The sequence below is a fragment of the Ovis canadensis genome, chromosome 7, assembly GCF_042477335.2.
Source record: "Ovis canadensis isolate MfBH-ARS-UI-01 breed Bighorn chromosome 7, ARS-UI_OviCan_v2, whole genome shotgun sequence".
Lineage (NCBI taxonomy): Eukaryota > Metazoa > Chordata > Mammalia > Artiodactyla > Bovidae > Ovis > Ovis canadensis.
The window spans coordinates 86,222,004-86,248,986 of record NC_091251.1 but is presented as its reverse complement, the minus strand read 5'-3'; the positions used below and the strand labels follow the sequence as shown (position 1 = coordinate 86,248,986).

Below are 26,983 nucleotides of genomic sequence, written 5' to 3'. Positions count from 1 at the left end.
AGCCCCTGTATACCCTGCTAAAGAACACCAGCCTGACCCCATAGTTTGGGATGATCAAGATAGCTTGGCCTTTAAGATCTTGAAGGAAAGCTTAATAAGTCTACCTGCCCTTGGACACCTAAATTGTCAGCTACCCTTTTCCCTTTTTGTATATGAGAAAGAAGGGAATACCCTCAGATTACTTACCTAAAACCATGGGGCTATCACCAACCTCTAGGTTGCGCAGCCAACAATTAGATGCAGTGACCTGAGGATACCTCCCCCCCTCCCAGGCCTGAGAGCTATGCCTGCTTCCATTCCTTTAGCAAAGGCTACTGAAGAAATCGTTATAGGATCCTATTTAATCATCTTTGTACCTTAGCCTGTTGAGCCTCTCTTAAATTTCATGCCACCCTTAACATCTTTCAGCAAGCCATCTTACCACCTATGAAATCCTCTTACCTCCCCTTGTGTCACTCTTATTCACTCTAACAGTCTCAACCCTGCTCTCCTTCTTCCCTCTTGCAATGATGAAATTCCCCATGTCTCTTTGACTTTGATGGATCACCTCTTGACCCCTCATGATGACTTACAAGAAAGATGTAAGATGTAAGAAGAAAGAAGAAAGATGTAAGATGACTTACAAGATTCATAAGCTCTTACCCTTTGAAATAATTACAGGTCAGTCCCTGCTTCCTTTGACCTACAAATAATAAATAGGGGACATACTTCAGTTTTGCAAAGGTGTAATTAAATCCACTGAGAATAATAATGCTTTGGAAAAATCATCTTTCTGTGGCATGCTCCCAGGAGACAAAGATGTCAAATACCACATTTGCAGCCTGGTCTATTGGAAAAGGAATCTCTATAAAGTTTCCTTCCAACTTTGTTGGAAGGGCTCCTCGCAGGTGTTGCTGACTAATGCCTGTGTTACTAAGCTCCGAGGGGTGGACTCCTAAATTCGTGCGTCTCTTCTATAAAAAGTGGATCTGCAACCTAACTGATGATTCAAAAGTAAAATTTTCTAATGACTGAAGCGAATGACATCACAAATAGACAGCCTTCCTGAGATAACCAGACCAGGCCTGTTTCTTGTTGCTTAAAGTTCTAATGGTCCTTTCTCTGGATTTCTTGCTGCCCCCACATTTAGCTTTAGCACATCCTTTGGTTCTCTGCTTAGAAAAACTCCCAGATTCTACCAACCTTACTGATAGTTTGACTTGTGCCAGAGCTAATAACACTTGTGATGAACCTGAACTGGTAGCCTGGGTATTATCCTTAGAAGGATGGCAAGGTCTCTCTGGCAGAGATATAGTATTTTCCTTTGGTCCCTTTGAACTGTTACACATTCTTCCTTCTGGCAAATTGGCACCAGACATTACAACATTCCATTGGGTTGCCCCCCATCCAGAAAGGTATGCCCCTCACTCAAGTCTGGACTCTTACCCATAATCTTCCTTTGTGTTTCAAAAACATTAATGGGACTGGTAAAAACTCTGTGGTAGGATAACAAAAATTATGACGGTACTGGGGGATGGACAGCAGATGTCCTTCCATTCAATGGTAATTTGGTTGATATGAAATCTAGTAAGTGGTGGGAACGTACCTTCTCCCTGGAGATTCCCCAGAACTCCGTCAGAACCTCACCCACAACACTCCAACTCTCCCATTATTCCAAATATATAGAAATTTAAGATGTTCTTATAGCCATTTCCACCATGCTGACTATCATGAGTTATATGTAAATGACTGTTTTGGGTCATGAGAGCTCTTCTTTTATCAGAGGAAAAAAAAATACCTGGACTAAAGGGCCCACTTATGCCCTTTATTCAGAAACACTGGTTATTTCTTTCTGTGTGGAAGGAATATGCATTCCACATTCCCGCTTGAATGGAAGGGACACTGGAGTTGTTTCCCTCACTCCTGACGCCAGAGTCAGGAAAACCCTCCCCTCCACTGGAAGAACCCACTTGGGTTCTTTCTCCTCACAACTTAAAGGAGCATGTGAACCTTTTGTTCAGTTAAAGTTGTAAAGCAGTTGTGGGTTTAAAATATGTCCATAAATTCTTAGATATTCTTCCTTTCAATAGGTGGAACCTAATTGTCCTACCTGAAGTGGGCTTTAGTTAGTGACTCTCATCTATCAAGTAAAATGTGTCAAAAGTGACAGTGTGGTTTTCAGGACCAGATCGTGAAAGGCATAGTGGCTTTGTGTGTATGTATGTGTATGCTTTATCTCTGTCTCTCTCTTGGATCACATCTTCTGGGGAGTCAGTTGCCACATCTTGAGGACACTCAAGCAGTTCTGTGAAGAGGTCCATCTAATCTGGAATTTAGGCATCCTGCCAATAACCAGTAAAGAGGTGAGGAAGCATCCACAGTGAGGAAGCATTCTGGGGAAGAAAGTCCTCCAGCATCAGTCAGGCCTTCCACTGACCACAGTCTTCGCTACCATCTTGACTGTAGCTTCATGTGAGACCCTGGGTCAGAAAAACTCGTTTAAGCCCCTCTTTTACTCTCAGCAAATGTGTGAAATAATGAATGCTTATTGTTTTAATCTGCAAAGCTTTGAGTAATTCACAATGCAAAAAAATTAACACGCCATATTATCTTTGTCATAGGGGTTTAATTTTAATAAAATGTGAAAACTAAAAAATCAATGTGAAAACAAACAAAAAAACTAGGATGGATATAATTTTGGATGGATGCCCTCTAATAACCCTGTAGTAGTTAGAAAAGGATTTGAGTGTGCCTTTGGCTGTCTTTTCCCCCTTGGGTTAGAGTAATAGACTGTGAAAAACCAAGTTGAAACCTCTCCATAGTCATGGGAACTACCTTCACTGCTTCTCTTAGAGCTTTTGAATAGCAGCAAACCCAGATAGATAGCCTAGCAAAAGTAGTCTTACAAAACCACAGAGCCCTAAACCTTACTGCACAGTAGGGAGGAACCTGTGCCTTGCTCTGGGAAGAATGCTATTTTTATGTTAACAAATAGGGAAGCACAGTGCATGAACTAAAAATTATGGACAGTATCAATCTCTTCTGAAATAGGCCAAGCCCTAGGACTTAAGACATTTTCAAGCTATTAAGTATAGGTAGCTGGGGAAACTGGTTGAGAAGTCTGTTCCAGTCAGTAGCTATAATTGGACTTCTAGCCCTGGGTATAATCCTTCTAATGAAATTTCTACTGTCTTGTTTCAATAGGCAAATGCCTTTCTCTCAGATATATGTACAAAATAAAGTTCATAAGGCTTATCCTAAGGCTTAATTGACCATGAAACCAAATTGACTCCCTTAGAGAAGTGTGACTGAAATTCTCCATGTTTAAATGAGGCAAAAAATCTACTTGTCATGCCCTCTTCTGTGGGACAGAGCATCCTAGGTTGGTTCTTTGCAGCTTCAAGGGATACACAGCCCAACATCTAGCAGCATCTCAGACTAAACAAATACCCAAGGTTGATCACCAATACTTTTCTATGAAAGATCTTGCTCAAATGAGGAAAAAGTAAAAGGATTTTAATCTAAAATGGAACCAGAGGATATGAAATGGAGACCAATGCATGTGCCCTCAGAAAAGCAAAACCTAAAGACTGAGAGACTAATTTCCCATAAATACCTGACTTAGAGAATTATCAGTTCAGTTCAGTCACTCAGTCATGTCCTGACTCTGCGACCCCATGGACTGCAACACGCCAGGCTTCCCTTTCCATCACCAACTCCCAGAGTTTGCTCAAACTCATGTCCATCAAGTCTGTGATGCCATCCAACCATCTCATCCTCTGTCGTCCCCTTCTCCTCCTGCTTTCAGTCTTTCCCAGTATCAGGGTCTTTTCCAGTGAGTCAGTTCTTCATATCAGGTGGCCAAAGTATTGGAGTTTCAGCTTCAGCATCAGTTCTTCCAGTGAATATTTAGGACTGATTTCCTTTAGGATTGACTGGTTGGATCTCCTGGCAGTCCAAGGGACTCTCAAGAGTCTTCTCCAACACCACAGTTCAAAAGCATCAATTCTTCAGAGCTCAGCTTTCTTTATAGTCCAACTCTTACAACCATACATGACTACGTGAAAAACTATAGCTTTGACTAGACGGACCTTTGTTGGCAAAGTAATGTCTCTGCTTTTTAATATGCTATTTAGGTTGGTCATAGCTTTTCTTCCAAGGAGCAAGCGTCTTTTAATTTCATGGCTACAATCACCATCTGCAGTGATCTTGGAGCCCAAAATATAAAGTCTGTCACTGTTTCCATTGTTTCTGTATCTATTTGCCATGAAGTGATGGGACCGGATGCCATGATCTTAGTTTTCTGAATGTTGAGTTTTAAGCCAGTTTTTTCACTCTCCTCTTTCACCTTCATCAAGAGGCTCTTTAGTTCTTCTTTGCTTTCTGCCATTAGGATGGTGTCATCTGTATATCTGAGGTTATTGATGTTTCCCCCAGCAATCTTGATTCCAGCTTATGCTTAATCCAGCCCAGCATTTTGCATGATGTACTACTCTGCATATAAGTTAAATAAGCAGGGTGACAGTATACAGCCTTGACTTACTCCTTTTCCTATTTGGAACCAGTCTGTTGTTCCGTGTCCAATTTTAACTGCTGCTTTTAATCTGCATACACATTTCTCAGGAGGCAGGTCAGGTGGTCTAGTATTCTCATCTCTTTAAGAATTTTCCAGTGCTCACTTCAGCAGCACATATACTAAAAGAATTTTCCACAGTTTGTTGTGATCCACACAGTCAAAGGCTTTGGCATAGTCAATAAAGCAGAAATAGGTGTTTTTCTGGAACTCTCTTGCTTTTTCAGTGATCCAGCAGATGTTGGCAATTTGATCTCTGGTTCCTCTGCCTTTTCTAAAACCATCTTGAACATCTGGAAGTTCACGGTTCACATACTGTTGAAGCCTGACTTGGAGAACTTTGAGCATTCCTTTGCTAGCGTGTGAGATGAGTGCAATTGTGTGGTAGTTTGAACATTTTTTGGCATTGCCTTTCTTTGGAATTGGAATGAAAACTGACCTTTTCCAGTCCTGTGGCCACTGCTGAGTTTTCCAAATATGCTGGCATATTGAGTGCAGCACTTTCACAGCATCATCTTTTAGGATTTGAAAGAGCTCAACTGGAATTCCATCATCCCCACTAGCTTTGTTTGTAGTGATGCTTCCTAAGGCCCACTTGACTTCGCATTCTAGGATGTCTGGCTCTAGGTGAGTGATCACATCATCATGATTATCTGGGTCATGAAGATCATTTTTCTGTATTTCTTCTGTGTGTTGTTGCCACCTCTTCTTAGTATCTTCTGCTTCTGTTAGGTCCATTTCTGTCCAAAGGACCATTTCTATCCTTTATTGTGCCCATCTTTGCATGAAATGTTCCCTTGGTATCTCTAATTTTCTTGAAGAGATCTCTAGACTTTCCCATTCTATTGTTTTCCTGTATTTCTTTGCACTGATCACTAAGGAAGGCTTTCTTATCTCTCTTTGCTATTCTTTGGAACTCTGCATTCAGATGGGTATATCTTTCCTTTTCTCCTTTGCCTTTAGCTTCTCTTCTCTCAGCTATTTGTAAGGCCTCCTCAGACAACCATTTTGCCTTTTTGCATTTCTTTTCCTTGATAATGGTCTGGATCACTGCCTCCTGTAGTGTCATGAACCTCCATCCATAGTTCTTCAGGCACTCTGTCTATCAGATCTAATCCCTTGAATCTGTTTGTCACTTCCACTGTATGATCTTAAGAGATTTGAGTTAGGTCATACCTGAATGGTCTAGTGGTTTTCCCTACTTTCTTCAATATAAGTCTGAATTTTGCAATAAGGAGTTCATGATCTGAGCCACAGTCAGCTCTCAGTCTTGTTTTTGCTGACTGTATAGAGCTGTATAGAGGATTATCAGATTTACAGATTTATTGAAGCTTAACCTGTGACCTTCCCTTGTAGTTCAGTAGGTAAAGAATCTGCCTGCAGTGCAGGAGATGCGGGTTCGATCCCTGGGTTGGGAAGATCCCCTGGAGAAGGAAATGGCAACCCACTCCAGTATCCTTGCCTGGAAAATCTCAGGGACAGAGGAGCCTGATGGGCTACAGTCCATGGGGTCGCAAAGAGTCGGGCATGACTGAGCGACTAACACTTACTTACTTAACCTGTGACCAATGAGCATCCTCCCAAACTTTCTTCCCATCCTTGAGCCAGTGAACTCTCTGCATATCTCCCAGCTGGACTGTCCCCTTTTGCACACTTTGTTCATAAAAGCAACCCACCCTAAACCTTAACAGGCTTGTCTGTAATTTGCTACAGCTTGGTGTCCCGAATTGCAGTTTCTCTACTGTCCCCAAATAAACTTGATTTCTGGTAACTTGAGCTTCACTTCTTTTAGATTGACATTTTATTTTCTTAACCAATTTTCAGAAAACAAAAGTTTTAAATTTTAATTAAGTCAAGCTTTTCTTTGCTGGTTTGTGCTTTTGTATTCTAAGAATTCTTCACCTAACCCAGGGTCATAACTTCCCTACTTCTTTCCTAGAAGTTTTGTAGTTCTTGCCCTCACATTTAGGTTTATGATAATTTTAAATGGATTAATAGTCCTTGTTCAGACCTCTCCTTTATCTGATATTAATAAGCCACTGCAGTGTTGGGTTGTAAGTTAGTATGTTGTTGTTTAGTTGCTAAGTCTCGTCCAGCTCTTTTGCAACCCCATTGACTGTAGCCCACTAGGCTTCTCTGTCCATGGGATTTCCCAGGTGGCTCAGTGGTAAAGAATCTGCCTGCCAAGGTGGGACATGCAGCTTCAATCCCTAGGGTAGAAAGATCCCCTGAAGGAGGGTATGACAATCCACTCCAGTATTCTTGCCTAAAAAATGCTATGGACAGAGGAGCCTGGTGGGCTACAGTCCATGGGGTTGCAAAGAGTCAGACACGACTTAGGGACTGAGCCTGCAGTGTTGGGATGCTGGAGGGCTTTCCTCATTGTCCCTCCTCCACTCATAACTTTAGGCAGGCACTGCTGTGCTGTGCCAGATAGGGGATTTCTCACCTCACCCTTCCTCCACCAGCAGTAGACTTGTTCCTTTTTACTCAGAATGAGAATCTTGATGGAGGCCGAAGGTCATTCTCCTCCATGATGGCTTGTTTTTTCAAATTTGTACACATCTGGGTATAATCACCACTCAAAAGTCCTCTTGCTCTCTTTCTCAGTCTGGATCCCACCAAAAGATAAGCAGTATTCCAGTTGCTACCATTACAGATTTGTTTTTTCTGTTCTTAAACTTTCTATCAGTGAAATCCTGTAGCACCCTGTTGTGCCAGGCTTCTATCATTAAACAGTTCTGAGGTTCATCCACCTTGTTTCATGTACTGGTGGTTTGTGGCTTTCTGGTTTCTTTGCTGTGTATAATTCTATTATATTGATATATCAATACCACAATTTATGAGCTTCCCAGGTGGCGCAGTGATAAAGGACGTGATAAAGAACATGCCTGCGAATGCAGGAAACATAAGAGATGCAGATTTCCCTGGGTCAGGAAGATCCCCTGGAGGAGGGCATGGCAACCTGCTCCAGTATTCTTGCCTGGAGAATCCCATGGACAGAGGAGCCTGGTGGGCTACAGTCCATAGGGCCGCAAAGAGTTCGACACTACTAAAGCAACTTAGCGAGCACATAGGCTCCACAGTTTATAAAGACTATTTAAACAATTGGATGATTAATTATCTAATTAATCATCTTTTAATTATCTTAAATGCTTATAATTATCCTAAAAGTAACATGCCAACGGACTATCCGCCTTGTCCCTGAGGTCAGAAACCTAAGAGCCATCTTTGACTCTTCTCATACTCCTCTTGAAGTCTAATGAGAAAATTCTGTTGATTCCTCTTTCATAATTACAGCCACAATCCAGCCACTTCTCCCTGTTTTTCGTATCTCTTGTCCACAGTTGTGCAACAAGGCTTTTCACTGCCTCATTCTTACCCAAAGGTGTGTTCTCCAGGCTAAGCCAGCCAAGGAATCGGTCACAAACGTTTCTCACCTGCTGTCAACCTGCAGTGGCTTGCTTCCTTACCTGAGAGTAAAAGCTGAAGTCCTCACCATGGCCTGCAAAGCTCTTCTCTGACTCCAGCTACCTCTTCAACCATAATTCCTTACCGCTTTCTTTCCCTGATGCAGCTTTAGCTGCTCCAGCGCACCTGCTGTTTTTCTTTGCCCAGGAGGCTCTTGGCTCACATGGTCCAATACTTTGCTTCTGAATTTTATTCTGGTCTCGGCTCAAATGTCACTTCATGAGAGAGGCCTTGCCTCTAATGACCAAATCTAAAAGGCTCTTCCCGGGACTCCCCTCACAGTCCAGGGATTAGGACTTCACCTTCTAAGGCAAAGGGTTCAGGTTCCATCCCTGGTCAGGAAGTTAAGATCCCATGTGCCATGTGGCCAAAAAAACAAAACGTAAAGCAGAAGCAATACTGTAACAAGTTCAATAAAGACTTCAAAAATTGTCCACATCAAAAAAAAATATCTAAAATAAAAGGCACTTCCTGTCTCATGTCTTGACTTACACATTATTTTTTATAATATTTATCACTGTTTCCATTAGGACTTCCCAGGGGGCGCTAGTGGTAGAGAACCCACCTGCCAATGCAGGAGACATAAGAGATGCGGGTTCCATACCTAGGTTGTGAAGATCCCCTGGAGGAGGAAATGGCAACCCACTCCAGTATTCTTGCCTGGAAAATCCCATGGACAGGGGAGCCTGGCAGGGTATAGTCCCCAGGGTCTCACAGAGTCTCACAGAGTCGGACATGACTGAGGTGCCTTAGTATGCACGCATGGTTTCTGTTATAATCATCTATATATCTATATATATCTGTCTCTTCACCACCCTCTTTTGAGAGCAGGGACTTTGCCTGTGTTCTTTGCTAAATCCATTGGGTTTTAGGCCTGTCATGTCAGCCATTCGAGAATTATTTCTGAATTACTGAATAAGGATTTAATGATATTGCTTATCGGTTTCTAACTGTAACGGTATTCAAATGACTGATTCTTTGATGTTAACATCATTCTATTATAAGCCATGATTCTTTTTGTTCTCGCTCCTATCTTCCTTTTTTCTTTTCACAGTTATTAAAGAGAACGTTTGCTTAATTTTTAAAAGCATCTATTGAGAATTATAAAAAGAGGTAGTAAACATAGAGTACCAACTCAAGATTTGAACTCTTCCACGTTGCTACTGTCTGTTCCAAATTAAGACATCTGGTGATTGGGGAAGTTTGGTTCCTCTCTGTTTGGTTCACCAGCTGGTTGTTCTGGAAAGGCAAAAGCAATTTATTGTTCTTCTTGAAAGAAGCTGGGTGTTCATAGACTTACTATAAAGGATGGATTTGGGGTGGAAGATTTACTTGAGAAGCTGGACACCTCAAGATGTAACTGAGAAAAATGCCTGTTTTTTAAAAGATACTTTGAATGTTATATCTGGGAGCTGAAGGATAATCTCATACTGCTTGAGAGACTGTATGTGTGTCATTCCTTCCTCCCCCCTCCCCCCTTTCCCTTGGTAACAAATTCTTGCACTTTAAAAACTGTGCTCTCCCTAAGAATTTTAGTGTATTTAATGCATGTAGTACCATATGTTGCTGCAACCAGTTATCTTGAACATTCGTGTGAGTAAGAATAGCATATTCAGTCTCACTAAGCAGGATTAATTTACAAAGACATTAAGTCTCAGTCATTAATGAATGTGATATTTGAAATTACACTGAAATTGTAGCAGATGTCAGTTTAGCATACCTTCCATTAAATATGTAGCACTTCCGCCCAATTTAAAACAAATGGTTCTTTGACAACCCAAAGGGTTGGATGGGGTGAGAGTTAGGAGGGAGGTAGGTTCAAGAGGGAGGGACGTATGTATGTCTATGGCTGATTCATATTGACATGTGGCAGAAACCAGTATTGTAAAGCAATTAGCCTTCAATTAAAAATAAATTTTAAAAAAATTTAAAAAATAAAACAAATGGTTTCTTGATAAATTGTTTTAAAGCCAATTCTCTGTTAGTTTAAAACATACACACAAATTTCTCTACATTTGTTATATGAAAGTTTTCTGAGAAACATTTACCTGACATTAAGCCAGTGCTTGCTTTTTATCCCAAGATATTCTCTAGGACATATTGGTAATGCATAGGAGTGACTGTTCTGTAATGTCCAGTATAGAACTTTTTTAACTACCATCAGATTTTTCCCATTTGCCATCAACCTTGCCAGTAGCACATGTCATGAGATATCAGCAGTTACTTCTTCCAAATTCTCTGCTAACACCTCTTCCCTTAAAAAATAAGTATAGTGTATGTTTATTATATAGATAACATAGCCTACAGAGAAGGAAATGGCAACCCAATCTGGTATTCTTGCCCAGGGAATCCTGTGAACCGAGGAGCCTGGTGGGCTGCCGTCTGTGGAGTCACACAGAGTCGGACATGACTAAAGCGACTTAGCAGCAGCAGCAGCAACATAGCCTACACCTATTTCTAAAATGCTAAGTGCTTATGATAGAGATAGTATAGTATAGGAGTTCCCCACTCCAGTACTCTTGCCTGGAAAATCCCATGGACGGAGGAGCCTGGAAGGCTGCAGTCCATGGGGCCACTGAGGGTTGGACACAACTGAGCGACTTCCCTTTCACTTTTCACTTTCATGCATTGGAGAAGGAAATGGCAACCCACTCCAGTGTTCTTGCCTGGAGAATCCCAGGGACGGGGGAGCCTGGTGGGCTGCCGTCTATGGGGTCGCACAGAGTTGGACACGACTGAAGTGGCTTAGTAGTAGTAGTAGGGCTCTGGAACAAGAATACTTGAGTTCAGAAGCCAGCTTTTTCAGAACCTCCCTCCCACCTCCCACCCCATCCCACCCTCTAGGTTAGCTGCATGTTAGCTGTGCTTTTCTTATCAGTTTAATGAACATATAGTAGTTATGGGATTATATCATCATTAAAAATTTTAATAATATAGAAAAAGTACTGAAAAGGCAACATATTCCCTCCATACACACAGACATACATACACACACACACTCCAGATACTTGAAATACATTTTATGAACATTATTCCAAGACCTTTCTTGTGTATATACAGATAAGATGAACAGAAGCATGCATGAATAGGAATAATTTTATTAAATATAATATTTATATATTTTATATAATATTTATTAGTATATATTTGCTCTGAATAGTATTGCATTTAACTTGGGTTTAATTAACAAAAACATAAAATGAAAGAAATAGCTAGAATTTAGGTGTTTCTTTAATATGAGTTCCTTTGCAAATTCCCTTTGAGTTAACCCAAAGAAAAGATGAATGAGATTAAAAAGTTTCAGGTAGCATCCACATTGCTGATTAATTGATGCAGTCAGATGTAGGTTTTTCTGTGGTGATTGGCAGAATCAGACTCCTTTCATTTTATGACTCAAACATTCTTTTTCTTTGGTTGCACTGAGCCTTCTGTGTAGTGCTCGGGTTTCTCATTGCGGTGGCATCTCTTGTTGCAGAGCACAGATTCTCAGTGTGAGGGCTTCAGTAGTTGTGGCACTCAGGCTTAGTTGCTCTGTGGCTTGTGGGATCCTCCTGGACCAGGGATCGAACCCGTGATTCCTGCACTGGCAAGTGGATTCCTATCCACTGCACCACCAGGGACGCTTGACTCAACCATTCTTCAGGGCCTTGGAATCCTCTGCATCCAGCCAGCAGGTGGATGAAGAGAAGGTGAAGAAGGCATCACCTTTTGATCACCTGACCCAAATACAACCATTGCTTCACTACTACTGGCAAAAAGTCATCACAGGCTAGGGCTGAGGCAATCTTTGCTGGGGAACCTGGACTCTTTTCCCTTCTGGGATCCCGTGAATATCCTGTACCAAATCCCAGATATATCTATTCCTATGGGCTGCTTCTCATGTCTTAAACTCAGTGTGGAGACCTTGGAAATATAGTAGGCAGCCCTCCTTCACCCTTCTGTACCCTTCACATAGCCATGCTACATTTGTCAAAACCAGAATTAACACTGGTATAATACTATTAACTAAAGTACAGAATTTATCTGGATTTAACTGGTTTTCCCACTGATTTCTATTTTTGGTTAAGAATCTAATCAAGAATATCACTAATCTAATCAAGAATACCACCAATCTCTCAGACCTTCCTTCTTTTTCATGGCTTTGAAACTTGAAGAGTACTAGCCACATATTTGTAGGTTGTCCCTCAGTTGTGTTTGATGTTTTCCCAAGAATAGACTGGGGTTATGAATTTTGGGGGGCTTCCCCAGTGGCTCAGCAGTAAAGAATCTGCCTGCATGTCACTGTATGGCAAAACCACTACAACATTGTGAAGTAATTAGCCTCCAATTGAAAAAAAAATAAGAATCTGCCTGCAGTGCAGGAGCTGCAGGAGACATAAGTTCAACCCTGGGGTTGGGAAGATCCCCTGAAGGAGGGCATGGCAACCTACCCCAGTATTCTTGCCTGGAGAATCCCATAGACAGAGAAAACCAGAGGGCTACAGTCCATAGGGTTGCAGAGTCAGACACAACTGAAGTGACTTAGCACTCAGACACATGTGAAGTTTTGAGAAGAATGTCACAGAATGTCATCACATCACATCAGGGGGCAAGTGACATCAACATAATTTACCACCAGTGATGTTAACCAAAAGCAGAGAAATTACTTTGCCGACTAAGGTCCGTCTAGTCAGGGCTATGGTTTTTCCTGTGGTCATGTATGGATGTGAGAGTTGGACTGTGAAGAGGGCTGAGCATCAAAGAATTGATGCTTTTAAACTGTGGTGTTGGAGAAGACTCTTGAGAGTCCCAAGGAGACTTCAAGGAGATCCAACCAGTCCATTCTGAAGGAGATCAGCCCTGGGATTTCTTTGGAAGGAATGATGCTAAAGCTGAAGCTCCAGTACTTTGGCCACCTCATGAGAAGAGTTGACTCACTGGAAAAGACTCTGATGCTGGGAGGGATTGGGGGCAGGAGGAGAAGGGGATGACTGAGGATAAGATGGCTGGATGGCCATGAGTCTGGGTGAACTCTGGGAGATGGTGATGGACAGGGAGGCCTGGCATGCTGCGATTCATGGGGTCACAAAGAGTCGGACACGACTGAGCAACTGAACTGAACTGACTGAACTGATATTAACCTTGATTGGTTTTTTAAGGCGGTATCTTCTGGTTTTCTCTAGTTAAAGTCTCTTTTTACTCCTTCCTTACTCTGTTCTTTGGAAGCAAATAATTAAGTCCAGCCTATACTCCAGGAGAGGAGAGTCATTTATTTTTATCAATATGGATTCATGGCTATTTATTCTTTTTTATCTTATTCTTTAGATTATAACCCAGTGTTATTTTGCTGCTCAGATTGGTCTAGAGTGACCAGTGGGAGATCATAGCTCTTGCATCTTTTTTTTTTTTAATCACTTCTTTACTTTTGGGCACTATTTGTTGCTTTAGGCTCATCTTCTAGTTTCCCTGTCCGAGACCTAGATTCAGGCCATTTTTCCAAGGAGATCAAAGGGTATTTTTAATAGGATAGATATTAAGCCTCTCTAATTGGTACCTAACTTCCCTGGTGGCTCAGCGAGAGACCTGGGTTTGATCCCTGGGTTGGGAAGATTCCCTGGAGAAGGAAATGGCAACCCACTCCAGTACTCTTGCCTTGAAAACCCCATGGACGGAGGAGCTTGGTGCAGGCTACTATCCATGGGGTCGCAAAGAGTTGGGCACGACTGAGTGACTTCGCTTTCACTTAAAGAATCTTGGAGCAGTTGACTGAGAACTTGAGTTTCACTTCAGTGAAAGTATATTCTCTTCTAAAACGTATTGAAGTTCATTTGCTGTTTAGAAATGTATTTTTCATTATGAAATGAAACAATCTTAAAAAAACACTCACTTAATTTGATATGTTTGATATGGGGCTATTTTAGATCTTCAAAAATAGATTAATTTAAAAATACACAGAAACTTAGCAGATAGAGTTTTATATTAAGTTTTAAAATGTTGTATCATTTCAGTGGTTCATTTTTTGTTGTTGTTGTTGATGTCTTTAGAATCAAGGATCCTACAAGTATTACTTGGCATAGATTTTTATAGTCTTCTGACAATTCCTTTTAGTATCCTATTTTTTTCCCTTTTATTTTTGGAAAAAAACAACAAACAAACAAGTAAAAAGATAGGAAAAAAAATAAAAAGATAGGAAAGGGAGAGGATAGAATGTTCTAAAGGGAACAAATTTTCAAAATCCCTCTCTTTAAAATGAGTGAAATTTAACTTTTTAAAATATGTTTCCTAAGTCTTTCTTTTAGAAGCCTCTTACATTAAGTCAGAATAATGAACAATGAAGTCTTGGTAATAAAACCCAAGACTTTATCTCTAATTAGTTTGGGTGGTTCTGACTGCATTAACAAAAACTCTACTGCAAATTTACTTAAATAGTCAGGAAATGCTGAATCTCATAAACATGGAATAAAAGTTCTTTCCACTGGTTGGATTGGGTGCACTTTCAAATTTGTGTTTCACATGTGCACAGATTATAGTTGAGAGGGGGATACATGTGTTGAATTGGCAAAAATGTAAGATTTCTTTACCAATTACAGGTTAAAAGGAATGGCATTGCTATGATTAGGTTAATCAGAATTCAGTTCTGGGCCTGTGGTCAACCCCGAAACCATGTTGATGCCGCATGGAGAGGGAAGAGGGGTGGGTGGAGGGTTTCCCTCATACTAGTTGGCCTCTAGACTTTCCTAATTGCCCTTCAAATAAAATATGATATATAAATGACCCCTCTGCCCCTAATAATAACTTTTGAGGAGTGTAATTGTGGTGAATAACAGGTTGCATAGGGGTTCTTTTACTATGCCCTAGTCCATACAAAGTCTGTGATTAAAAATGGAACCCCCAAAAATGAAAAGTGATGGTTACTAGGTGGCAGCATTGCTTTTACTTCTCTGCTGTTTTAAGAGAAATTTCAGGAAGAATGACCGTTTTCAGTTAATTTTGCATCTTGCGGCATTTGTGCACTTACTTGGTATTATCCTTACAGCATCAAACTCATCCTAGGAGAGAATTATGGGTTTGGTTTTTGTTCAAATTACAAAAGTTTTATGTTTACAAGGAACTTGTGGTGACAAAATAGAAAAATAAAAATCTTTTTTGGGGGCAGGGGGGGCTCCAGTGAGGTTCTGTGCACATGTCTGTGTTGCTCTGTACTTAGCTAATGGAGGATTCACCTGTAACTTAATTTGGAAGAGTCAGAGGGCCCAGTAGGAAGAGTGGCAAGGTAAGAAGACATCAGGATGGGCAAGAACACTGGAAAGGCAGGCTTTTAGAATCTCCCTGTGGTGAACTCTTCCTCTCTCCTGTCCACCATATAGTTTCTGTGACTAAACCTGTCTGAATTCAGTCATAAAACATAGAAAAACGTATGTGAAATACCTGCCAAGTTCTTAGTGTGAGCTAATGAATGACTGTATCTGCAGTTCTCAACAAAATCTATACAAATCGCTTTAAAATAAAGGTCCACTCCCTCTTAAACAGGAATTCTAACTTGGTAGTTAGGGGTTGGAGAGAATGGCCAGTTTTGTGTTTTTGAGCTCCAGAGGATTCTGATGTATGTCCAGCTGGGATGGAAAAGAGTAAATTTGTCCCCTTCTAAGCTCAGAGCAGCACTTTGTCCACTCTTGATTTTCATGGTGGAAGAATAAGGCTCATGGATTTTAGCCAGTGGTTCAGTATCAGGCTTCCCTGGTAGCTCAGAGGTTAAAGTATCTGCCTGCAATGCAGGAGACCTGGGTTCAATCCCTGGGTCAGGAAGATCCCCTGGAGAAGGAAATGGCAACCCACTCCAGTATTCTTGCCTGGAGAATCCCATGGACAGAGGAGCCTGGTGGGCTACAGTCCATGGGGTCGCAAAGAGTCGGACACGACTGAGCGACTTGACTTTCACTTTCACTTACTATAGCCTTTTTCCATGTTGGTGTGTGTGTTTGCAATCATCTTGCTCCCTTTTTTTCTCCATCTGCTTATGCTGATGTGTAATTCCTCCTCTCAAAGCCTAATAGGCATATTCTTTAATTAAAGTCAACACTAATATTTTAGTACTTACACAGAAGAAGAATAGCATAGAATTGAAATGAACACAGGTTCACAGATTTTGAAGTTACAATTTGAGTTTCAGATCAGACTCTCCCTGTATTTTCTGCTTATTACCTGTGAAAGCATTGGCAAGTTACTCAGTTTTTCTGAGCTTCAGTTTCTTCTATAAAATGGTGATAAAAATGCCTATTTCATAGGGTTAAATGATTAAGATTTAAAAAAAATACTAGATGTAAGTTTCCAGCACACAGTCTAGCATTTGTTGAATACCAATTATGATTGTTTTCTTTTCTACAAGCCTCTGTCGTCCTAGCCCACCTTGCTAGTTGTTTCAGTATTATTGTCGTTACATTATTAATGTGGACTGTGTTGTTGTTAAAGACCATCTCTGAATGACTTTTCTCATTTAGCTTCTCCCTACATTTAGGACATTAGCTGAATCTCTGCATTTTACCGTCATCAGAGTTCCTTGTGGTCAATGGGCAATATTAAGTATCAGCTGTGGGGAATTTGGTTTTCTGACCCAAGTCTGATAAATTGTTTCAAAAGAAAACGAGTCCTTTATCCAACATGTAGTTTAAATACAACTGTTATTCTTTAGTAGAAAAATGTAGTAGTATTTGTTGCTTATGTTGTCAAATCTTTCAAGTATGATGAACATTCATACCAGAAAGATAGAAATGCATCCATTTCTAAACATGCTCCTCATTTCTGACTTCCTACACAATAATACATGGCCAAAGATTTTTAGTATAGTGCCTTTTGTAATCAATAGTTTCTAAATAGGTATAAAATGTGTGTTTTCTTTTAATACTTTTTTTCATCTTGTTTAAATGGGAAAGAAAGCTACTTCCTCTTCCATTATCAGCTTCCCTTGTGGCTCAGCTGGTAAAGAATACGCCTGCAATGCAGGAGACCTGGGTTCGATCCCTGGGTTGGGAAGATCCCCTAGAGAAGGGAAAGGCTACCCACTCCAGTATTCTGGCCTGAAGAATTTCATGGACTGTATAGTCCATGGGGTCGCAAAGAGTTGGACACAACTGAGCGACTTTCATTTCCATTATGGAATTATTTAGAAAAGGCAAAATGATAGGATACCAAAAGAGGAACTCCCCAGGTCATTAGGTGCCCAATATGCTACTGGAGATCAGTGGAGAAATAACTCCAGAAAGAATGAAGGGATGGAGCAAAAGCAAAAACAATACCCAGTTGTGGATGTGACTGGTGATAGAAGCAAGGTCTGATGCTGTAAAGACCAATATTGCATAGGAACCTGGAATGTCAGGTCCATGAATCAAGGCAAATTGGAAGTGGTCAAACAAGAGATGGCAAGGGTGAACGTCGACATTCTAGGAATCAGCCAACTAAAATGGACTGGAATGGGTGAATTTAACTCAGATGACCATTATATCTACTACTGCGGGCAGGAATCCCTCAGAAGAAATGGAGTAGCCATCATGGTCAACAAAAGAGTCCAAAATGCAGTACTTGGATGCAATCTCAAAAACGACAGAATGATCTCTATTTGTCTCCAAGGCAAACCATTCAATATCATAGTTATCCAAGTCTATGCCCCAACCAGTAACGCTGAAGAAACTGAAGTTGAACGGTTTTATAAAGACCTACAAGACGTTTTAGAACTAACACCCAAAAAATATGTCCTTTTCATTATAGGGGACTGGAATGCAAAAGTAGGAAGTCAAGAAACACCTGGAGTAACAGGCAAATTTGGCCTTGGAATATGGAATGAAGCAGGGCAAAGACTAACAGAGTTTTGCCAAGAAAATGCACTGGTCATAGCAAATACCCTCTTCCAACAACACAAGAGAAGACTCTATACATGGACATCACCAGATGGTCAACACTGAAATCAGATTGATTATATTCTTTGCAGCCAAAGATGGAGAAGCTCTATACAGTCAGCAAAAACAAGACCAGGGGCTGACTGTGGCTCAGATCATGAACTCCTTATTACCAAATTCAGACTCAAATTGAAGAAAGTAAGGAAAACCGCTAGACCATTCAGGTATGACCTAAATCAAATCCCTTATGATTATACAGTGGAAGTGAGAAATAGATTTAAGGGCCTAGATCTGATAGATAGAGTGCCTGATGAACTATGGAATGAGGTTCGTGACAGTGTACAGGAGACAGGGATCAAGGCCATCCCCATGGAAAAGAAATGGAAAAAGCAAAATGGCTGTCTGGGGAGGCCTTACAAATAGCTGTGAAAAGAAGAGAGGTGAAAAGCAAAGGAGAAAAGGAAAGATATAAGCATCTGAATGCAGAGTTCCAAAGAATAGCAAGAAGAGATAAGAAAGCCTTCTTCAGTAATCAATGCAAATAAATAGAGGAAAAGAACAGAATGGGAAAGACTAGAGATCTCTTCAAGAAAATTAGAGATACCAAGGGAACATTTCACACAAAGATGGGCTCTATAAAGGATGGAAATGGTGTGGACCTAACAGAAGCAGAAGATATTAAGAAGAGGTGGTAGGAATACACGGAAGAACTATACCAAAAAGATCTTCATGACCCAGATAATGATGATGATGTGATCACTAATCTAGAGCCAGACGTCTTGGAATGTGAAGTCAAGTGGGCTTTAGAAAGCATCACTACAACCAAAGCTAGTGGAGGTGATGGAATTTCAGTTGAGCTGTTTCAGATCCTGAAAGATGATGCTGTGAAAGTGCTACACTCAATATGCCAGCAAATTTGGAAAACTCAGCAGTGGCCACAAGACTGGAAAAGGTCAGTTGTCATTCCAATCCAAAGAAAGGCAATGCCAAAGAATGCTCAAACTACCACACAATTGTACTCATTTCACATGCTAGTAAAGTAATGTTCAAAATTCTCCAAGCCAGGCTTCAGCAATATGTGAACCGTGAACTCCCTGATGTTCAAGCTGGTTTTAGAAAAGGCAGAGGAACCAGAGATCAAATTGCCAACATCCGCTGGATCATGGATAAAGCAAGAGAGTTCCAGAAAAACATCTATTTCTGCTTTATTGACTATGCCAAAGCCTTTGACTGTGTGGATCACAATCAACTGTGGAAAATTCTGAAAGAGATGGGAATACCAGACCACCTAACCTGCCTCTTGAGAAATCTGTATGCAGGTCAGGAAGAAACAGTTAGAACTGGACATGGAACAATAGACTGGTTCCAAATAGGAAAAGGAGTACGTCAAGGCTGTATATTGTCACCCTGCTTATTTAACTTCTATGCAGAGTACATCATGAGAAACGCTGGACTGGAAGAAACACAAGCTGGAATCAAGATTGCCAGGAGAAATATCAATAACCTCAGATATGCAGATGACATCACCCTTATGGCAGAAAGTGAAGAGGAACTAAAAAGCCTCTTGATGAAAGTGAAAGAGGAGAGCGAAACAGTTGGCTTAAAGCTCAACATTCAGAAAATGAAGATCATGGCATCCGGTCCCATCACTTCATGGGAAATAGATGGGGAAACAGTGGAAACAGTGTCAGACTTTATTTTGGGGGGCTCCAAAATCACTGCAGATGGTGACTGCAGCCATGAAATTAAAAGATGCTTACTCCTTGGAAGGAAAGTTATGACCAATCTAGATAGTATATTCAGAAGCAGAGACATTACTTTGCCGACTAAGGTCCGTCTAGTCAAGGCTATGGTTTTTCCTGTGGTCATGTATGGATGTGAGAGTTGGACTGTGAAGAAGGCAGAGCACCAAAGAATTGATGCTTTTGAACTGTGGTGTTGGAGAAGACTCTTGCAAGTCCCTTGGACTGCAAGGAGATCCAACCAGTCCATTCTGAAGGAGATCAGTCCTGGGTGCTCATTGGAAGGAATGATGCTGAAGCTGAAACTCCAGTACTTTGGCCACCTCATGCGAAGAGTTGACTCGTTGGAAAAGACTCTGATGCTGGAAGGAATTGGGGGCAGGAGGAGAAGGGGACGACTGAGGATGAGATGTCTGGATGGCATCACGGACTCCATGGATGTGAGTCTGAGTGAACTCCGGGAGATGGTGACAGACAGGGAGGCCTGGCATGCTGCGATTCATGGGGTCGCAAAGAGTCGGACACGACTGAACGACTGAACTGAACTGAACTGAACTGAGGCTGTCCTTCAGATTTCATATTCAAACTTGGTCAATTCAAGAATAAGAGGAATGCCTAGTTGCAGTTTGATGTATTTTGAATGTACTTTATATATAGAAATAACACTTTGTTGGGTTTATTTTAATAGGAAGTAAAATAAAAGAACATTTTGATTGATAAAGATAACTTAAATCGTACTAAGGCAAAAGCCCCAGAAGAAATACTTAATGTTTAGGGATGTTGTTAACAAGTAAATCAGCTCTCTATTATCTAAGGACTGTTCCTCAGATTAGAGATTAATGAGCATTTTCTATCTAATGTGTTTCAAGATGGCTTAATGAAAACTTTTTAGCCAACACGGCTTTAGACTCTACTGAACTTCCTTTTTCTGGACTTTTCCTCCTTGTCTCATCTCAATATTGGTAAAGTACAAAGTGCAGTGTGAATTAAGAGGTGGTGGCAGTAACTGCCTTCCCTTCTCTTTTCTGTTCTGTTCTCTTTGGGCTTATCTTCATTTCTGTTCTTTTCTCCTCCCTATTCTTTGCTTCAGTATTCTTTTCTGTTCTTTTCTATTTGTGCCCTTTTTCATTTGTGTGTGTGCATTAGTATAAGAAAGGCATCCTCAGCTCTCACTAGCCTGTTGAGGTCTAAAATGCTAACTTAGCTTCCTTTTATGTATCTAACAGAAACAAATAGAGAAAATATTAAAATTACGGTTAATCTTATTTGTTCTCTTTATACATTTTTGTTAGGTTGAACCGTGTGAAGTTGTCAATATTGTTTTGATCTCCAGAAATAGATTGAACCTTATACTTCAGTTAGTAGCCTGCAGCAAAAGATTTGAAAAGGGATTTGATGAGAGCCTGAGTAGGAGAACTGGATATTCCCCAGAGATTCTGGCTTAGGTAACTAAGTAGATGAGAGTGTTGTCATGGTGCCAATACCATCGACCAACATGGAGAACATTGAAAAGCATAATTTGGTTTTATTTTTACGGAGAATGTTTCACAGAGGGGAAGCACAAATAATCAGTTTAACTTGGAGTTGTAGTGGGATTCAAGGAGAGATGGCTAGTTGACACTTGGAAAAATGGACTTGTAAATAGGTGAGCTTATTGGCATGTAGGTGGCACTTGAAAACATGAATTTCAATGAGGTGACTGAGTGAGAAGAAAAGAGAGACTATGGAGAGTGGGAAGAGGATCATGCCAAAAAAAAAAAACAAACCCTTCAGATAAGGGCATACATAGAAGTAAAAGGTTTATTTATCATTTAACAATGATTCATTAGTATGTAAAATTAAGATTAACTGTGTAACCTTGGAAGTTATACTTCAAATATGGCTCATTTGCATAGGCATATTAATGTGTTAAAACGTAAGTCAGAGGTTTTCATCTTTTCCCAAGGAGATTAAAGTAATATTTTACTATTTGTACCTGTGGACAAATGAATATAAACTCTATAATATTGAGAGCATTGTGAGATCTACCTGTCTTCTAATATCTTTCTCTTTTTTTGAAGCACTATACTGCATTTAAACAGTGTGTCAGGTGGAACACTAGTGAGATTGTTACCATCACTGCTGTCTTAAAATGTTGGTTTGCTGTAGCATTCCATCTGGGGCCCACTCTGCCTGCATCGATCCCAGAATCCTTTGGATTAAAGCCTTGCAGGGGACTGTTCCAATGCGAAACAGACTCTAGGCAACACTGTTGGGGGAGGAGTACAGCATGGCTATATTGCTTGAGGGTAGCAGTGCACAGCCATAGTGCTATAACTTACTGTTAACTTAAAAGTCGCATTCAACTTCCTTATTGTTTAAAATTCTCATCAATCTGATATTTCATATGCAGAGATCAATATGAAACAGTAGCAAAGAATTGTTTCTTTTGTAATCTTATTAACACTTTGATTATTTCAAGAATGGGTAGTTGTTTTTTATCTGGAATTTAGAAGGATTTTTTACTTGAAGTGTGTAGGCAGTATACTCTTAAAGTGAACACACGTTTTAGGACGTAGTTGAATAGCTTGTAGTAAAAAAAAAAAAATTATGTTAAATAATGTTTCTTTCACAAATATAAAGTCTTTTTATTTCCTTTTTGTGCTTTATTTAAAGTACTGCTAAAGAATGCCATTATGTTACTAATTTCCATAAGCAGAGCTCTCCCTGCAAACATACAGACATATGACGTATCATTTTAGATTTATTCTGCTTCTCCTGGAGCTCTTCAGCTCTTTATGCATGAAAGCTGAATCAATTATTCATTCATTGATTCAGCAACCATATTGATAACAAAAAAGCAAGAAAGTCAGGTAAAATCAAGTTTTTCAAAAATATTGAGTGAAAAGAGCAAATTGTAGCAAAGATACATATAAATGTGACGCCATTTTTAGAATTTCTTAATCATAGAAGTTGTATCTGTCGTTTCATTTCTTTAAATAAAAAACTGAGGCAAATGTGGCAAAATGTTAACATCTGTTAAATCTAGGTGATACAGTATTTGAGTATGTTTCCTTTTTTCTACACTTCTTTGTACATTTGAAATAGTTCATAATTAAAGCATTTTAAATTTTTTATTTAACAAAATGGGCAATATGATAGGGAGTGACTGCCGCTTTAGGTTGGTTGATCAGGGAAGTTCTCTCTGGGGAGGTAACATATTGAGACCTGAATAACAGGCAGGAGTTACTCACACAAAAAATGTATAGATAGTATTCCAGACAGAGAAGCAGCTGCTGCCGCAGTCCTGAGACAGAAGCATGACGTGTTCAAGGAGAGAAGGCCATTTAACCTATCTGGTTTTAAAACCAACAGTTATGCTCTGGAGGTAAATGGTCTTCTAGTCTCTGAATACTTAAAGGAAGCTCACCATTTTCGGACTTAGCTTATTCTTATACAGAGTTGTTCCGTGTAGGGACTTACAGACTAATTGTGATAATGACATATCACAAGCACACAGAAGCTGGCCTAAGGAGTTTCTCAGTGGTCAGGTCAGAGACAGTTTGAGCACCAGCAACTTAAGGAAGTGATCAAAGTTGTTATTATGAGCCTCTATGATGTGATGCAATAAGAAGTCCCCAGCATCAGACAATGGAGAAAGCAATGGCACCCCACTCCAGTGTTCCTGCCTGGAAAATCCATGGACGGAGGAGCCTGGTAGGCTGCAGTCCACAGGATCGCTAAGAGTCGGACACGACTGAGCGACTTCACTTTCACTTTTCACTTTCATGCATTGGAGAAGTAAATGGCAACCCACTCCAGTGTTCTTGCCTGGAGAATCCCAGGGACGGGGGAGCCTGGTGGGCTGCTGTCTATGGGGTCGCACAGAGTCAGACACGACTGAAGTGACTAAGCAGCAGCAGTAGCAGCAGCATCACATAAATTGTATCCCTGATAACAATGTTAAACTGGAATCTAATCTCAAAGAGAAGACAATTAGAAAAATCTAGAATATAGGACATTTTATGAGACAACTGGCCGGACTTTTAAAAAAATTCAGTGTTAAGAAAACAGAAGATTGGGGAGGTTCTCTGTGTCAAAGTATTTAGGAGTGAAATGATATTTTGTCTGCAGTTCACTTTCAAATAGGCCATCAAAAATGCATGTGTTTGTGTTTATAGAGATAGAAGAAAGCAAGTTGGTGATCCTCGGAGGTGAAAGACTGTGTGTATGTGTGTGGGTGTCCATTGTACTATTCTTTCAACTTTTGTAAGTTTTAAAGTATTCAAAATTTAAAGTTGGAGAAGATGCTTATTCTTTTGAACCTCAATCCAACTTTTAATATATTTTGCCTGTTTGTTTAATTGTGCTGTTTGGAGCCACTCTGATGGTTTGAATTCTCTACCATGTGGTGTTAGTGTTATTGGTAATGGTAATCCTGGTCATTTTTATGTAACATTTGTTGAATGTGCACCGTGATCTGCCAGACACATTATTTCAGTTAATCTTTCTAACCACTCTTGAGTTCATATTCATTTCTCCTTGTAAAGATGAAAAGACAGCTAAAAAGCTATCACTAAAGCAACAGGAAAAAAAAAAAAGCATTTCACCTTAAGAATGAAAATGTGAATTTGTGAGGCTGGCAAGAATATTCATTTGGTGAAACCAAGATAGAAAAACTTGGGATAAAGGCACTAGACTTTATGCATATTTTTCTGGCCTGAAAGTTGTTCTATGTACAACCTACCATTGAGAAGCAATCTAGTGTGGTGGTAAAGGTCACCGTTCCTGAAGCCAAAATGCCTGGGTTCAAATTCCAGCTCCACCATTTGCAAGCTGCTCCTGCCTGAGAAGCACATCTCTGCAATTCCTACTGGGTACCTCTATTAGTTTTTTTTTTTGTTTGTTTTGTTTTTTAATCACTGCTGTAACAAATTACTGCAAAATTGGTGGCTTGAAATGACATAAATTTTTTTTATAGCTCTGGAGGTCAGAAGTTCAAAGTGGGTCTCACTGGGCTAAAATCAAGGATCAGCAGAGTTTCACTTTCATGTGGAGGCTCTAAAGGAAGCTATTTCCTTGCCTCTTCCACTCTCTAGAGGCCACCCAATTATTGGCTTCCCTCGCCCAAATCAGTAATGTATCTCTCTGAACCTTTCTTCCATAGGAACATCTCCCATTGATTCTCATATTCTGTCTGCTTCTACTTTTAAGGGCACTGGTGATTACTTTGGGTTCACCCAGATAATCCTTAATAATCTATTTTAATATCAACTGATTAGCAACCTTAATTCCATTTACAACCTCAATTCATCTTTGCCATGTAACCTAACATATTCATAGGTTCCTGGGATGAAGGCATGAACATCGTTGAGGGACTATTTTTCTGCCAACACATCTGTGTTAGATTCTATAACTGTATAAGGTAGCTGGGGCCAGGAGAAGATGATCCCAAAGTAGAGATCCTGGCTAATGCTGAGGACCATGAGTAGGACCAATAATTAGGTTTGAGCTGAAAGGAATTACTAAGCAATGTATGTACATGTACATACATTTTTATAATCTCTTACTGGCAGTAGATTCAGTATATAAAAAGTGGTTGAATTACAAGGAAGCAGCTGAGATTTAGTTACATCATGGTAGGGGAATGATTAAAATATTAGATTTTATTTCTGTTTTCTTGTGCCAGCTCTCAGAGGGAAATGTTATTGATTTAATTACAATGTAGAGACGCTTTGGGTTTAATTTCAATTTTTGTTTTTATTACAGATTTTTGCTACCCTTGGATGCACTCCTGATATGGAGAAGATTGAAGAACAATTTGCCAACTTGAACATTGTTAAACGTTCCTCAGAAACTAAAGAGCCTACTTACCTGCTTGGCATAGACACATCAAAGACTGTACAAACAGAAAAAGGAAGCTTGGTTGCTGTTTTATGTTCTAATGGATCAATCAGAATATATGATAAAGAAAGGTTAAATGTAATACGAGAATTTAGAGGATGTCCTGGACTTAATGGAGTCAAGTTTGCAAATTCGCATGACAGTGTGTATTCCTCATGCACTGATGGCACTGTGAAGTGTTGGGATGCTCGACTGGCCAGTGGAAAGCCTGTCCAGCTGTTCAAGGGTTACCCTTCCAATATTTTTATCAGTTTTGATATCAGTTCTAATGATCATGTCATTTGTGCTGGTACAGAAAAAGTTGATGATGATGCATTGTTGGTATTTTGGGATGCCAGAATTAATTCTCAGGACTTGTCTACTACCAAAGAGCCACTTGGTGCATATTCAGAGACACATAGTGATGATATCACTCAAGTATGTTTCCATCCCAGTAATCCAAACATGGTAGTCTCAGGTTCAACTGATGGCCTGGTAAATGTATTTGATATTAGCGCAGATAATGAAGACGATGCACTGGTCACAACCTGTAACTCAGTTTCATCAGTAAGCTTTATTGGTTGGTCTGGGAAAGATTATAAACAGATTTACTGCATGACACATGATGAGGGATTTTGTTGGTGGGATCTTAATCATCTGGATACAGATGAACCAATTACATGTTTGAACATTCCAGATGTCAGAGAAGTAATTAACGTGAAAGAAGGGATTTTGGACTATTTGATTGGTGGCCTATATCATGAAAAGACAGACAAATTATTTGTTGTTGGAGGGACAAACACAGGAATCATTCACATAATGAGCTGTATGACATCAGGATTGGTCCATGTGACCAGCCTTCAAGGAGGGCATGCTGCTACAGTCCGGTCCTTCTGTTGGAATATGCAGGATGATTCTTTGCTAACTGGAGGAGAAGACGCACAGTTGTTACTTTGGAAACCTGGAGCAGTTGAGAAGACATTTACAAAGAAAGACAGCATGAAAATAGCATCCTCTGTATACCAGCGAGTTCGCGTTCACAGTAATGATTCTTATAAGAGAAGGAAAAAGCAATGATGTTACATTGGGCGTTTACTTGATAAGTTTTATAGTTGCAAATAATTATTTCTGTGTACTACCTGTGGTAGACATATAAAAGCTCATATATAAATAAAAACAAGCCAGTTAGCAAACAGTCCTGGGAAAATGCTGAGAATGGTTTAATTCAAGTCTTTGTGTATTCTAAAATTATTTTTTTAAAGCTGCCAGTTGAGTATATAATCAGTGAGTTGAAAGTAAAATTACATTCCTCATTTTAAAAACCCATCTGTTGAATTAGTAAATGTTGGGTTTGAAGAAATAGCTTTGATAAGGGTTTTTTAGAAGTAGACGGCTGGTGTGACTTTTAAAAACAGGTGGTTTGGGTTGTGTTTTTTAAGCTCAATTTTTAACTTTTTAAATCATCTTTATTATTTATAAAACCAAAT

The 26,983-nt window shown here is 40.0% G+C and overlaps 1 protein-coding gene across 7 annotated transcripts in view; it reads left to right on the top strand.

The window, feature by feature from the left end:
* The window catches only part of WDR89 (WD repeat domain 89), a 48,538-nt gene extending 21,847 nt beyond the window's left edge, over positions 1 to 26,691 (top strand). For 6 of the 7 annotated variants that reach the window (XM_069596800.1, XM_069596806.1, XM_069596801.2 and 3 more), the window contains one exon: positions 25,383 to 26,691. In XM_069596800.1, coding sequence (XP_069452901.1) covers positions 25,413 to 26,573 — 1,161 coding nt within the window. In that variant the 5' untranslated portion in view covers positions 25,383 to 25,412 and the 3' untranslated portion in view covers positions 26,574 to 26,691. Of the gene's footprint in view, positions 1 to 2,293; positions 2,343 to 25,382 lie in introns of those variants that run through there. The other variant, XM_069596807.1, reaches the window with a different exon arrangement.
* Positions 26,692 to 26,983: the final 292 nt, after the last annotated feature.